At 40.6% G+C, this 14,103-nt stretch overlaps 1 protein-coding gene across 1 annotated transcript in view; it reads right to left on the bottom strand.

The window, feature by feature from the left end:
* Positions 1–14,103, bottom strand: part of LOC124555966 (nose resistant to fluoxetine protein 6-like) — a 408,440-nt gene that overhangs the window by 50,029 nt on the left and 344,308 nt on the right. Inside the window, exons 7-8 of the mRNA XM_047130013.1 lie at positions 11,532–11,614; positions 2,909–3,102 (exon numbers count right to left, since the gene is read on the bottom strand). Coding sequence (XP_046985969.1) covers positions 2,909–3,102; positions 11,532–11,614 — 277 coding nt within the window. The remainder of the gene's footprint in view (positions 1–2,908; positions 3,103–11,531; positions 11,615–14,103) is intronic.

Here is a 14,103-nt window from a genome sequence, read left to right as displayed (position 1 = left end):
AATAACTTCTTTGTACAACAGTACTGTGCACTAGGCATAAATCAAATGAAGAAACACTGTTTCAAATGGACTAGCCTTATGTTCAGAATGACAGAGGTTCCTGTCTTCATCTGTGCATCCTGACTTACTGTTTTTGTAGTTTCCTGTAAGTATGTACAGGGTGTTTCAAAAATGACCGGTATATTTGAAACGGCAATAAAAACTAAACGAGCAGCGATAGAAATACACCGTTTGTTGCAATATGCTTGGGACAACAGTACATTTTCAGGCAGACAAACTTTCGAAATTACAGTAGGTACAATTTTCAACAACAGATGGCGCTGCGGTCTGGGAAACTCTATAGTACGATATTTTCCACATATCCACCATGCGTAGCAATAATATGGCGTAGTCTCTGAATGAAATTACCCGAAACCTTTGACAACGTGTCTGGCGGAATGGCTTCACATGCAGATGAGATGTACTGCTTCCGCTGTTCAATTGTTTCTGGATTCTGGCGGTACACCTGGTCTTTCAAGTGTCCCCACAGAAAGAAGTCACAGGGGTTCATGTCTGGCGAATAGGGAGGCCAATCCACGCCGCCTCCTGTATGTTTCGGATAGCCCAAATCAATCACACGATCATCGAAATATTCATTCAGGAAATTAAAGACGTCGGCCGTGCGATGTGGCCGGGCACCATCTTGCATAAACCACGAGGTGTTCGCAGTGTCGTCTAAGGCAGTTTGTACCGCCACAAATTCACGAAGAATGTCCAGATAGCGTGATGCAGTAATCGTTTCGGATCTGAAAAATGGGCCAATGATTCCTTTGGAAGAAATGGCGGCCCAGACCAGTACTTTTTGAGGATGCAGGGACGATGGGACTGCAACATGGGGCTTTTCGGTTCCCCATATGCGCCAATTCTGTTTACTGACGAAGCTGTCCAGGTAAAAATAAGCTTCATCAGTAAACCAAATGCTGCCCACATGCATATCGCCGTCATCAATCCTGTGCACTATATCGTTAGCGAATGTCTCTCGTGCAGCAATGGTAGCGGCGCTGAGAGGTTGCCGCGTTTGAATTTTGTATGGATAGAGGTGTAAACTCTGGCGCATGAGACAATACGTGGACGTTGGCATCATTTGGACCGCAGCTGCAACACGGCGAACAGAAACCCGAGGCCGCTGTTGGATCACCTGCTGCACTAGCTGCGCGTTGCCCTCTGTGGTTGCCGGACGCGGTCGCCCTACCTTTCCAGCATGTTCATCCGTCACGTTCCCAGTCCGTTGAAATTTTTCAAACAGATCCTTTATTGTATCGCTTTTAGGTCCTTTGGTTACATTAAACCTCCGTTGAAAACTTCGTCTTGTTGCAACAACACTGCGTTCTAGGCGGTGGAATTCCAACACCAGAAAAATCCTCTGTTCTAAGGAATAAACCATGTTGTCTACAGCACACTTGCACGTTGTGAACAGCACACACTTACAGCAGAAAGACGACGTACAGAATGGTGCACCCACAGACTGCGTTGTCTTCTATATCTTTCACATCACTTGCAGCGCCATCTGTTGTTGAAAATTGTAACTACTGTAATTTCGAAAGTTTGTCTGCCTGAAAATGTACTGTTGTCCGAAGCATATTGCAACAAACGGTGTATTTCTATCGCTGCTTGTTTAGTTTTTATTGCCGTTTCAAATATACCAGTCATTTTTGAAACACCCTGTATGTTACTGTATATATGAATTACATATTTTTTGCTGTTCTTAAAATGTAAATACCAAGAAATGTCCAGTATATTTGTAAACCATGATCTACAGTTGAATAAAACAATGACAACTATTACTACTACTGATACTACTAGAGATTACTCTACTTCTGACTTTGGATTTTAACCAACCATTGAAAAAAATTGGTAATAGCTGCTGCTTTATGGGTGTGAAAGTGGATTGTTAACACTTGAATATTTTTGTCTACAAAAACACTTACTTAAGTATGACACAAATATTCATATTTCAAGGCCCTGAACAGGTTTTTTGCCTGCTGTATAGTCAACTGCAGTAGTGGTTACCTCTCCTGTCTGGTACACATTTCAGTCATTTGGAGTAACACAAGTCTGGAAAAGTTGCAACCTCAGTTGTCACAGAATTGTTGAAGACTCTGTTTCAGACATTCTATTTCAGTCAAAACCAGGAGGCCTGAGCACTCTTGTGAATAATGCTGCATGTTGTTGGCCCATCTCTGCCTTCTCTGCTAGTCATCAAACACCCAAGTGTTATTTCAGAGCACAGTTGACAGCGACATTCCATCCAATATGGTACATGATCTGGGGTGGCTACACCTTTGCCATCAGTGGTTGCTGTGTTGCATGACCAACATGATGAATGAGATGCAGGTATACACACCAAATGCATATTGTGATACTTTTCTTAACTCACTGTCAACTCCCGAAGTTGAGTGATTATTCATTATGTGCTGGAGGTGGAGAAAATCACATTCTGTACCTGCAGAGACTGGTTCATGAAGCTGCAGTCTTTGCAGTAGGAGATGCATGTAATTTTAACTTGTGTTAACTATCAGTTCAGAATGCACTTTCAGCTTTTTGATAGAGAGAATGTGTTGTGCACTGATACACCCTCTTTCCCTTCACACACCTTCCTCTGCATGGTATCCATAAACCTATTAATGACATGTTACTTAGGGGAAGTGTCATGTGCAATGAGATCATTTCTTGAGATAGTACTTGAGCCATCCCTGAAAATCTTAATTCTTCCTGTATGACAAATTCTTGCAACTGTGTTACCATTTAAGTGTTTAGGAAAATAATTTTTATGTCATTTCACAAATACTGACATTCCTGAACTACTTCTACCATTATTGTGTTGAGTGTGATTCAACCACATTCACTTCACAATCATGAGAAATAATACCTCTGCCATGTCGGTGCGGTTCATGTAAGGATTGAAGAATAATGCCATTGATTTGTGTGAAAGCAGCAGCATATAAGCATTAATTGCTCGAATTCCATGGACACTTTCAATATCATCTGCAGATCTTTCCATGCTTATCAGTTTCCTTACATTTTTCTTCAGAGAAAAGCATTCTAAAAGTTCCATTTTCTGACCTGAAAATAATAATGGACAAAATGTTACCCAGTGTAAAGACTTACCCTGTAACATAGCACACAAAGAAATGCTGCATTTAAGTACATGTAATATGTGAGTCTGAAAAATAATAGACATGATTAGTGTAAATGAGCTTCTGCTTGTACAATGTCTGAAATGTAGCAGAATATTGTACTAACAGGTCAGTACAGATGAATGAGCTCTAATGCATGTTCTTTGTTTCTACAGAATTCATGGACATTGTATAATTTTCTTATTACTCTAAAACAACTGGAACATGAAGCAAAAGTCACTGATGTATATACAGAGTGATTTTAATTGAAGTTTCAGTTTAAAACTCTTTAAAAAAGAACCACTTCTCAAAATGATGACAAATTCTAATGGAATATTATCAAAGAAGGGTGACACATTATGGCAAAAAAAATTTAATGAAAAATTTACCTCTAGATGGCACTGTATATGGCAGAATATGCAAAATAAAAGATGCAGAGTACATGGCTGTTCCTCAGTTTGCGTCTGACACACTCGGCATGACTGACTTAATGCAGGATTGTGCATGCTGCAGGTAGACCTCTTTTACGAAAACGATGACTGTGCACCTGTAGCTCTGCAGAAGTTCTGGACATTCAAGGGTATGAAAAAGACATTGGTTTGATGTCTGCCAAGGGTCTGAAGAGAATGATTACAAAATTTGAAAAGACAAGTTCTTTTGAAGTGGTGACAGAGGGAGGAAAACAATTGAGCTGATGTCAGTAAAAGATGTGGCCACAGCACTGCAGGAGGGGTCGAGCAGTGGTCTGCAGACATGCAGTGGGCAGGGAATTGCCTGACCTGTAGACATGACTGTGGGCATGGTGCATAAAATTCTACAAAATATCCTGCATTGGTCCCATACAAAATTAGCCACGTTACCTAACTAAAAATGCTACAACTGATAACTGCTGAACTTGGCAGTCATGTACATTGCATAGTATGGTTGGTTTAATGTGCAACTCACATCATAGCCATCACATTGCAATTCATTTGTCATTTGTAGCCAAACTCATTTATGTTATGACACTTAGAGTGCCATCTAGTGGGAAAAATTTGTTAATTTTTATTTTGTTTCCATAATGTTTCCCCCTTTTTTGATAATATTCCATTCAAAGTTTGTGTTATTCTGAGCAATAATCAAGAAAGCAACTTTTGAGCAAAAGCAAGTATAATATTTCACAGTGTCAATATATGGACATAATGCATCATATACCAGAGTACTTAGTTTTTAATGAAATTTCAGGCTGCCAATGGAAGTCAGTTTCAGTAAGCTTATGAATCTGAGAATCTCCTGAAATTAAAGACACTTTTATGAGAGACACCTTCTACAAGTTATCTGGATAACTCAAGTTTGAGGATAAAAACATCTTGTTGGTGCTATATTCTAGGAAATATTATTCACATTAAAATACGCATTCTATCAAACATTGAATACACAATTTGCCACACCATTAATTTAGGAAAGGAGGCACTGAAACCACAGGTGCACAGGCAAGACTGAAAATGTTGCTAGCTTTCAGACAAATACTTGGATCCTTTTTAGCTAGAGTGCCCCCGCAACATCTGCTCAGTATGCTGGCTGAATACACAACACTGGAGGAGAGATTAAGAGTGTGACTCACAGCCACCAGCTTTAGTGAGTTCATGATGAGCACAATGATGATGATTGTGTGAATTGGTAGGGGAGATGGGACAGAATAGAGGGAGGGGAGACCATGGTGAGTAAGGTGTGGATGCAGGATGGTGAAATTAGGATCCTTGGGCAGGGTGGAGACAGGTGTGGAAAACTGCAGAGATTGGGGCCAGCAAAGTGTTCTGCAACTGGGTCGTCAGCTATATTCGTGGCCGCAGTTTGGTGGTGACTATTCATTCAAGTAGACAGTAAGTTGTGAGCATGTTACCATATGTCAGAATGAAATTTTCACTCTGCAGCGGAGTGTGCGCTGATATGAAACTTCCTGACAGATTAAAAATGTGTGCTGGACCGAGACTTGAACTTGGGACCTTTACCTTTCGTGGGCAAGTGCTCTACCAACTGAGCTACCCAAGCACGACTCATGCCTCTTCCTCACAGCTTTAATTCTGCCAGCACCTCATCGCCTACCTTCCAAACTTCGCAGAAGCTCTCCTGCATACCTTGCAGAACTAACACTCCTGGAAGTAGAGCACTTGCCTGAGAAAGGCAAAGATCCCAAGTTCAAGTCTCGGTCCGGCACACAGTTTTAATTTGCCAGAAAGTTTCATATCAGCGCACACTCTGCTGCAGAGTGAAAATTTCATTCTGGAAACATCCCCTAGGCTGTGGCTAAGCCATGTCTCTGCAATATCCTATCTTCCAGGAGTGCTAGTTCTGCAAGGTATGCACGAGAGCTTCTGTGAAGTTTGGAAGTTAGAAGACGAGGTACTGGCAGAATTAAAGCTGTGAGGACAGGGCTTGAGTCATGCTTGGATAGCTCTGTTGGTAGAGCATTTGCCTGCAAAGGGCATAGGTCCCGAGTTCGAGTCTCGGTCCGGCACAAAGTTTTAATCTGCCAGGAAGTTTCATGTTACCTTATGACTTTAAACATGTACATAGTCTGATTCTCTGGCTATGTATGTGTTAAAGTCATGTAGTAACATTTGTTGTCACAAACTTGATGAGTCTATATGACTCAGTTTGAATACCCTGAAGATAGATGTTCAAAAGCTGAAATCTAGATCTGCAATAAAATGAAGATTTTATTTGTGACTGATTGCTGAATTCTTGTTCTTTTTTGGCACTTTATAATAGAGGTGTCTTGGTACTAAGGCAGTCACAGACTACTTCACATTCCATAATTTTATGTTTCATGTTGAGATCCATGGAACATGATCTGTGAAAGAATGAACAATTCATGAAACAAACATGCAAAACAGGGTTGTCATTACTTATTTGAATAGTGTTAATTGAAGGAAGATATTTTATAATGGTCATTTCGATAAGACCAAGCCAGGCAGCATAGTGGTTAGTACACTGGACTCGCATTCAGGAGGACGATGGTTCAAACCTGCATCCAGCCGTCCTGATTTAGGTTGCCTTTGAAAGGGCATGGTCGACTTCCCTCCCCATTCTTCCCTAATCCGATGGGACCGATGACCTCACTGTTTGGTCCCCTTTCTCAAATAAACCAACTAACTATTTTGATAAGTCTTTTCTCTAACATGAGATCACACTTGAACCAAACATTTCATTTTCCTCTGACTTCAGTTTTGTTTTGTTCATATACGCACTAAAATATCTTCAACAGGGAAAAATGAGTACATATCCACATTATGCCTTTTATGAGATAAATTTAACAAAGAACTAATGCAGAAGAAACGGCTGAAAGCAAGGGGAAACTACAGCCGTAATTTTTCCTAAGGGCATGCAGCTTTACTGTATGGTTAACTGATGATGGCGATCTCTTGGGTAAAATATTCCTGAGGTAAAATAGTCCCCCATTCGGATCTCCGGGTGGGGACTACTCAGGAGGATGTCGTTATCAGGAGAAAGAAAAATGGTGTTCTAAGGATCGGAGCGTGGAATGTCAGATCCCTTAATCGAGCAGGTAGGTTAGAAAATTTAAAAAGGGAAATGGATAGGTTAAAGTTAGATATAGTAGGAATTAGTGAAGTTCGGTGGCAGGAGGAACAAGACTTTTGGTCAGGCAAATACAGGGTTATAAATACAAAATCAAATAGGGGCAATGCAGGAGTCGGCTTAATAATGAATAAAAAAATAGGAGTGCGGGTAAGCTATTACAAACAGCATAGTGAACGCATTATTGTGGCCAAGGTAGACACGAAGCCCATGCCTACTACATTAGTACAGGTTTATATGCCAACTAGCTCTGCAGATGACGAAGAAATTGGAGAAATGTATGATGAGATAAAAGAAATTATTCAGGTAATGAAGGGAGGCGAAAATTTAATAGTCATGGATAACTGGAATTCGGTAGTAGTAAAAGGGAGAGAAGGAAACATAGTAGGTGAATATGGATTGGGGCTAAGAAATGAAAGAGGAAGCCGCCTGGTAGAATTTTGCACAGAGCACAACTTAATCATAGCTAACACTTGGTTCAAGAATCATAAAAGAAGGTTGTATACATGGAAGAAGCCTGGAGATACTGACAGGTTTCAGACAGATTATATAATAGTAAGACAGAGATTTAGGAACCAGGTTTTAAATTGTAAGACATTTCCAGGGGCAGACGTGGACTCTGACCACAATCTATTGGTTATGAACTGTAGATTGAAACTGAAGAAACTGCAAAAAGGTGGGAATTTAAGGAGATGGGACCTGGATAAACTGACTAAACCAGAGGTTGTACAGAGTTTCAGGGAGACCATAGGGGAACAATTGACAGGAATGGGGGAAAGAAATACAGTAGAAGAAGAATGGGTAGCTTTGAGAGATGAGCCGGCCGAAGTGGCTGTGCGGTTCTAGGCGCTGCAGTCTGGAACCGCGAGGCCGCTACGGTCGCAGGTTCGAATCCTGCCTTGGGCATGGATGTGTTTAATGTCCTTAGGTTAGTTAGGTTTAACTAGTTCTAAGTTCTAGGGGACTAATGACCTTAGAAGTTGAGTCCCATAGTGCTCAGAGCCATTTGAGAGATGAAGTAGTGAAGGCAGCAGAGGATCTAGTAGGTAAAAAGATGAGGGCTAGTAGAAATCCTTTGGTAACTGAATAAATATTGAATTTAATTGATGAAAGGAGAAAATATAAAAGTACAGTAAATGAAGCAGGCAAAAAGGAATACAAACGTCTCAAAAGTGAGATCGACAGGAAGTGCAAAATGGCTAAGCAGGGATGGTTAGAGGACAAATGTAAGGATGTAGAGGCTTATCTAACTAGGGTAAGATAGATACTGCCTACAGGAAAATTAAAGAGACCTTTGGAGAAAAGAGAACCACTTGTATGAATATCAAGAGCTCAGATGGAAACCCAGTTCTAAGCAAAGAAGGGAAAGCAGAAAGGTGGAAGGAGCATATAGAGGGCCTATACAAGGGTGATGTACTTCAGGACAATATTATGGAAATGGAAGAGGATGTAGATGAAGATGAAATGGGAGATAAGATACTGCGTGAAGAGTTTGACAGAGCACTGAAAGACCTGAGTCGAAACAAGGCCCCGGGAGTAGACAACATTCCATTAGAACTAATGAGGGCCTTGGGAGAGCCAGCCCTTACAAAACTCTACCATCTGGTGAGAAAGATGCATGAGACAGGCGAAATACCCTCAGACTTCAAGAAGAATATAATAATTCCAATCCCAAAGAAAGCAGGTGTTGACAGATGTGAAAATTACCGAACAATCAGTTTAATAAGTCATAGATGCAAAATACTAACGCAAATTCTTTACAGACGAATGGAAAAACTGGTAGAAGCCGACCTGGGGGAAGATCAGTTTGGATTCCGTAGAAATATTGGAACACGTGAGGCAATACTGACCCTATGACTTATATTAGAAGCTAGATTAAGGAAAGGCAAACCTACGTTTCTAGCATTTGTAGCCTTAGAGAAAGCTTTTGACAATGTTGACTGGAATACTCTCTTTCAAATTCTGAAGGTGGCAGGGGTAAAATACAGGGAGCAAAAGGCTATGTACAATTTGTTCAGAAACCAGATGGCAGTTATAAGAGTCGAGGGGCATGAAAGGGAAGCAGTGGTTGGGAAGGGAGTGAGACAGGGCTGTAGCCTATCCCCGATATTATTAAATCTGTATATTGAGCAAGCAGTAAAGGAAACAAAAGAAAAATTTGGAGTAGGTATTAAAATCCATGGAGAAGAAATAAAAACTTTGAGGTTTGCCGATGACATTGTAATTCTGTCAGAGACAGCAAAGGACTTGGAAGAGCAGTTGAACGGAATGGATAGTGTCTTGAAAGGAGGGTATAAGATGAAAATCAACAAAAGCAAAACGAGGATAATGGAATGTAGTTGAATTAAGTCGGGTGATGCTGAGGGAATTAGATTAGGAAATGAGACACTTAAAGTAGTAAAGGAGTTTCGCTATTTGGGGAGCAAAATAACTCATGATGGTCGAAGTAGAGAGGATATAAAATGTAGACTGGCAATGGCAAGGAAAGCGTTTCTGAAGAAGAGAAATTTGTTAACATCAAGTATAGATTTAAGTGTCAGGAAGTCGTTTCTGAAAGTATTTGTATGGAGCGTAGCCATGTATGGAAGTGAAACATGGATGATAACTAGTTTGGACAAGAAGAGAATAGAAGCTTTCGAAATGTGGTGCTACAGAAGAATGCTGAAGATTAGATGGGTAGATCATATAACTAATGAGGAGGTATTGAACAGGATTGGGGAGAAGAGAAGTTTGTGGCACAACTTGACTAGAAGAAGGGATCGGTTGGTAAGACATGTTCTAAGGCATTAAGGGATCACCAATTTAGTATTGGAGGGCAGTGTGGAGGGTAAAAATCATAGAGGGAGACCAAGAGATGAATACACTAAACAGATTCAGAAGGATGTAGGTTGCAGTAGGTACTGGGAGATGAAGAAGCTTGCACAGGATAGAGTAGCATGGAGAGCTGCATCAAACCAGCCTCAGGACTGAAGACCACAACAACAACAACAACAATGCAGAAGAGGCCCATGTGATACAGATTAATATTTTTTTGCAGCAGGATGCCACACTTGCTCATACAACTGATAAAAATGATCAAACTACACTATAAACTGTTAGTTCATCCACTATTTTTCAGATTTGGTCTTGTGTGGCTCCTTTCTCTTCATAAACTTAAGGAAATAGCAGAAACTTATATATAATGAAGAAATTATGGTCAAGATATGCTTACTTTCATATAGTTTGTGAAATTAAATTGTTTGAAGGTATACAAATACTGAAGAACATTTAATGAGCTCTAATAAGAAAGTTGTGATTGATGCTGTTGACATGGGTGTTGGAATGTGGACATGGAAGTGATGTATGTATGGTGGTGGTGGTTTATGTCTTTGTGTGTGTGTGTGTGTGTGTGTGTGTGTGTGTGTGTGTGTGTGTGTGTGTGTGTGTGTGAAGAAAATAAAATGAAGGGGGAAACTAAAGAAACTTCACCAATTCAAAGGGTGTATGATGTTATTTCAGTGATTACAATATCAAGTCAAATTTACAGGCAGTATCACCCCACTCATCAGCGTGATGTTGCATTCCCTCTGGCTTGGATGCATGTCCTGATTCAGTTGTAAATGGTGTCATGAAGCCATTGTATCCTCTCCTGGGGCAAGCTAGCCAATTACTTTTGTAACTGGCCCTTAATGTCCTGGATAGTGTCACTGGCACAGAGTTGACATCCAAGCTCGTCCCACACATGATCCACTGGGGACAGATCTGAGGACCTTCCTGGCCACATGAGTACCTCAGAATAATGCAGACAGTTCACATAGACACTTGCCATGTGTGGACAAGCCCTGTCCTGTTGAAAAATGACACCACTATACTGTCATATGAGAGGTAACACATGAGGATACAAGTGTGCCATCTGAGTTCCCTCAAAAGCTACCAGCCCTGACCTGGAGTCATGCCTGATGGCTCTCCACGTCATGATGCCAGTAGTAACACCACTGTGCTCCTCATTACATTGGAAGAATGGGACCTCTCCCCAGATCGCCACCACTCTCACTAACGGTGATCATCTGAGATAGTGCAGAACCACAACTCATTGTTGAACACAATGTGACACCATTCACCAGCAGTCTGTGCTTCCTGGTCAGGCACCTCTCCAAATGCAGCCATTTGTGTTGTTGTGTTAACAACAGCTTATGCATGGGATTGTAATTCCCTGGTTTGCCTACTGCTAGTCTCTGACCATTGATGTAGGATGACCCAGAATGTTGGGGGCAGTCCTTTACTTGTAGTCAGATGGCAGATGCAGATCTGGAGGGGTTGCAATGGGCTTGGTGCACAGTATGATGGTCCTAACTTGTGGTGGTCAGATACAGTCAACTGTAACCTTAATGACAGAAATGCCTATCCTTTACATTCCCATGCAGTCCGACATTGGCCACTGTCACATCCAAATGCCTGACGGATCTGAATATTGCACGATTTGACGAGGCAGCCAAATGGAGTATCACAATGAGCTCACTTTCAAATTCTGTCAGTTGCTAATAACGCTGTCTCATATGAGTACGTGGCATCATCATGTCCTTCACAGTGATCATTCAGAATCTTACACTGCTCAAACTGCATACCAGGTGTGGTAACAACATTAAACACAGACAACACTAGTGCACTGCAGTCACCATTTTTCCTGTCACAGAGAACTGAAACCCTAACCATTTATGTTCCGGCCAATGGTGTGTACATATATGATCTTTCATTGACATTAGACAGTGTCCTCTGGGTGCTTCAAGTTTTTGCTCATACAGTGTGTCTGATACTTACTATGAAATTTATCTTCCTTCTTGTCAGTTTTATCATAGAGTGTGGCAGTTACAGCAATACCAATTATTACAACAAACAGTGACCTGAAACAGAAAAATGGTAAAAATTATAAATGCTTATCCTCATATGTTTTCCAGAGCAATTAAGTTGAACATTTATCGTACATCTCTTCATTATATCTAAATACAGAATATGACAACGCCTTTAATTATCAGTTAAACTGGACAGTTGGATATCAAACTAAACAAGCACTTTTTGAAAATATATATAGTACCAATATCAATATTCTGCAAAAGACTCATTGTATTATGTTTACATATGCCCTTCCTGATGAGCAGGTGCAGTATCCTAGTGGAATATCCCATCATCTTGTTGGAATGTAAAGAGTATGAAGAAAAGAAAATAGCCCCAAAGCAGCCACCAATAGCAGCCACCTTAAACTGATGTACATACGAAGTTAAGTGATCCATTACTAGCCTGCACAGTGCCTTGTGGACAAGTATGATTCAAGACCAGATGTGATCATACCTTAACGAAACCTAATCATCAGTGTGAAATAACTCATACCAGGCATCATCACCAAGACATATATTATCATTTCTGACATACAGCTGTCGTGAGTTTCCTTTTCAAATGTCAAATGTCTTATAAGAATTATGACATTTGAAAAGGAAACTGTTATATTTTAAGAAGTAATTGGTGGGCTGTATTTATCTTCAGGAAGCAAAAGATTTAGTACTGCCAATGTGCACATAAAAGAAAATTACATTATCCTAGCCTTGGGAACTATTAGTTTCTTGCTTGGGAAGGTAAGATGGACAGTTAGGGAAAGATAAAAAGGAAGGGCAGTTCACTCAGGCCTCAATATGACAGACAATCACCTGATGTGAGGATGAGAGGAGACCAAAATGAATTCTATAAGCAAACAATTAGCACATTAAAAAAGCAAGTAGGAATACAGCCCACATTGCATTCCATGAGTAAAATTATTCAACACACAATGTCTCATATATTGTAACACTTTGCACAGGTCTGTTGCTATACAGTGTTATAAATTAATCGATTACAGCTACTTATGTAGTATATTATCATTTAACTTGTAAAACAGATTTCTTTGTTTTATTGTTGGCAGATGTGTCAATTGTTTTATTAAAGTTTAATTGATGAGCTAAAAATTGCTTCTTTATGAAGTAGGCTTACTCCTACAATCTGATAACCTATTTTGTATCTTTGAAAAAAATGTTTCTCAGTTTTTCCTTGTGAATTGTACCTAAGTCAAGGAAAATGGCATCTACCTGGGAACCTGTATCTAATATTTTCTGGGTCTCGTGAACAAATAAAGCGAGTTGGGTCTCATACAATCGCTGTTTCCGGAATCCATGTTGATTCCTACAGAGTAGAGTCTGGGTTTCCAGAAACGACATGATACGCGAACAGGTGCATTATCCTAGTGGAATATCCCATCATCTTGTTGGAATGTAAAGAGTATGAAGAAAAGAAAATGGCCCCAAGGCGGCCACCCATAGCAGCCACGTGAGCAGAAAACATGTTCTAAAATTCTACAACAGATCGATGTCAGAAATATAGGCCTATAGTTTTGCATCTGCTCGACGACCCTTCTTGAAAACCGGACTACCTGTGCTCTTTTCCAATCATTTGGAACCTTCCGTTCCTCTAGAGACTTGCGGTACACGGCTGTTAGAAGTGTAGTGGGGGGGGGGGGGGGGGGGCAAGTTCATTCGGGTAATCTGCGTAGAATCGAATTGGTATCCCGTCAGGTCCAGTGGCCTTTCCTCTGTTGAGTGATTTCAGTTGCTTTTCTATTCCTTGGACACTTACTTCGAAGTCAGCCATTTTTTCGTTCGTGTGATGATTTAGAGAAGGAACTGCGGTGCGATCTTCCTCTGTGAAACAGCTTTGGAAAATGTGCTTAGTATTTCAGCTTTACGCGTGTCATTCTCTGTTTCAATGCCATCATCATCCCGGAGTGTCTGGATATGCTGTTTCGATCCACTTACTGATTTAACGTAAGACCAGAACTTCCTAGGATTTTCTGTCAAGTCGGTGCATAGAATTTTACTTTCGAATTCAATGAACGCTTCACGCATAGCCCTCCTTACGCTAACTTGACATCGTTTAGCTTCTGTTTGTCTGAGAGGTTTTGGCTGCGTTTAAACTTGCAGTGAAGCTCCCTTTGCTTTCGCAGTAGTTTCCTAACTTTGTTGTTGAACCACGGTGGGTTTTTCCCGTCCCTCACAGTTTTACTCGGCACGTACCTGTCTAAAACGCATTTTACGATTGCCTTGAACTTTTTCCATAAGGGTATATATATGGCTTTATGCAGCGCAATGTAACTACTCGTAGTCAGAAAAGGAGGGATATATAAGTGGCTTTATGCAGCGCAATGTAACTACTCGTAGTCAGAAAAGGAGGTGAGTCACCTAACGTTACCGCTGGATATATTTCGCAAACCACATCAAATACTGACGAACCGATTCCACAGACCGAACGTGAGGAGAGGGGCTAGTGTAATTGGTTAATACAAACCATACAAAAATGCACGGAAGTATAT

This window comes from Schistocerca americana, chromosome X (assembly GCF_021461395.2).
Source record: "Schistocerca americana isolate TAMUIC-IGC-003095 chromosome X, iqSchAmer2.1, whole genome shotgun sequence".
NCBI classification, from domain to species: domain Eukaryota; kingdom Metazoa; phylum Arthropoda; class Insecta; order Orthoptera; family Acrididae; genus Schistocerca; species Schistocerca americana.
Note: the sequence above shows the minus strand (reverse complement) of the source record. Positions and strands in the feature narration are given on the sequence as shown.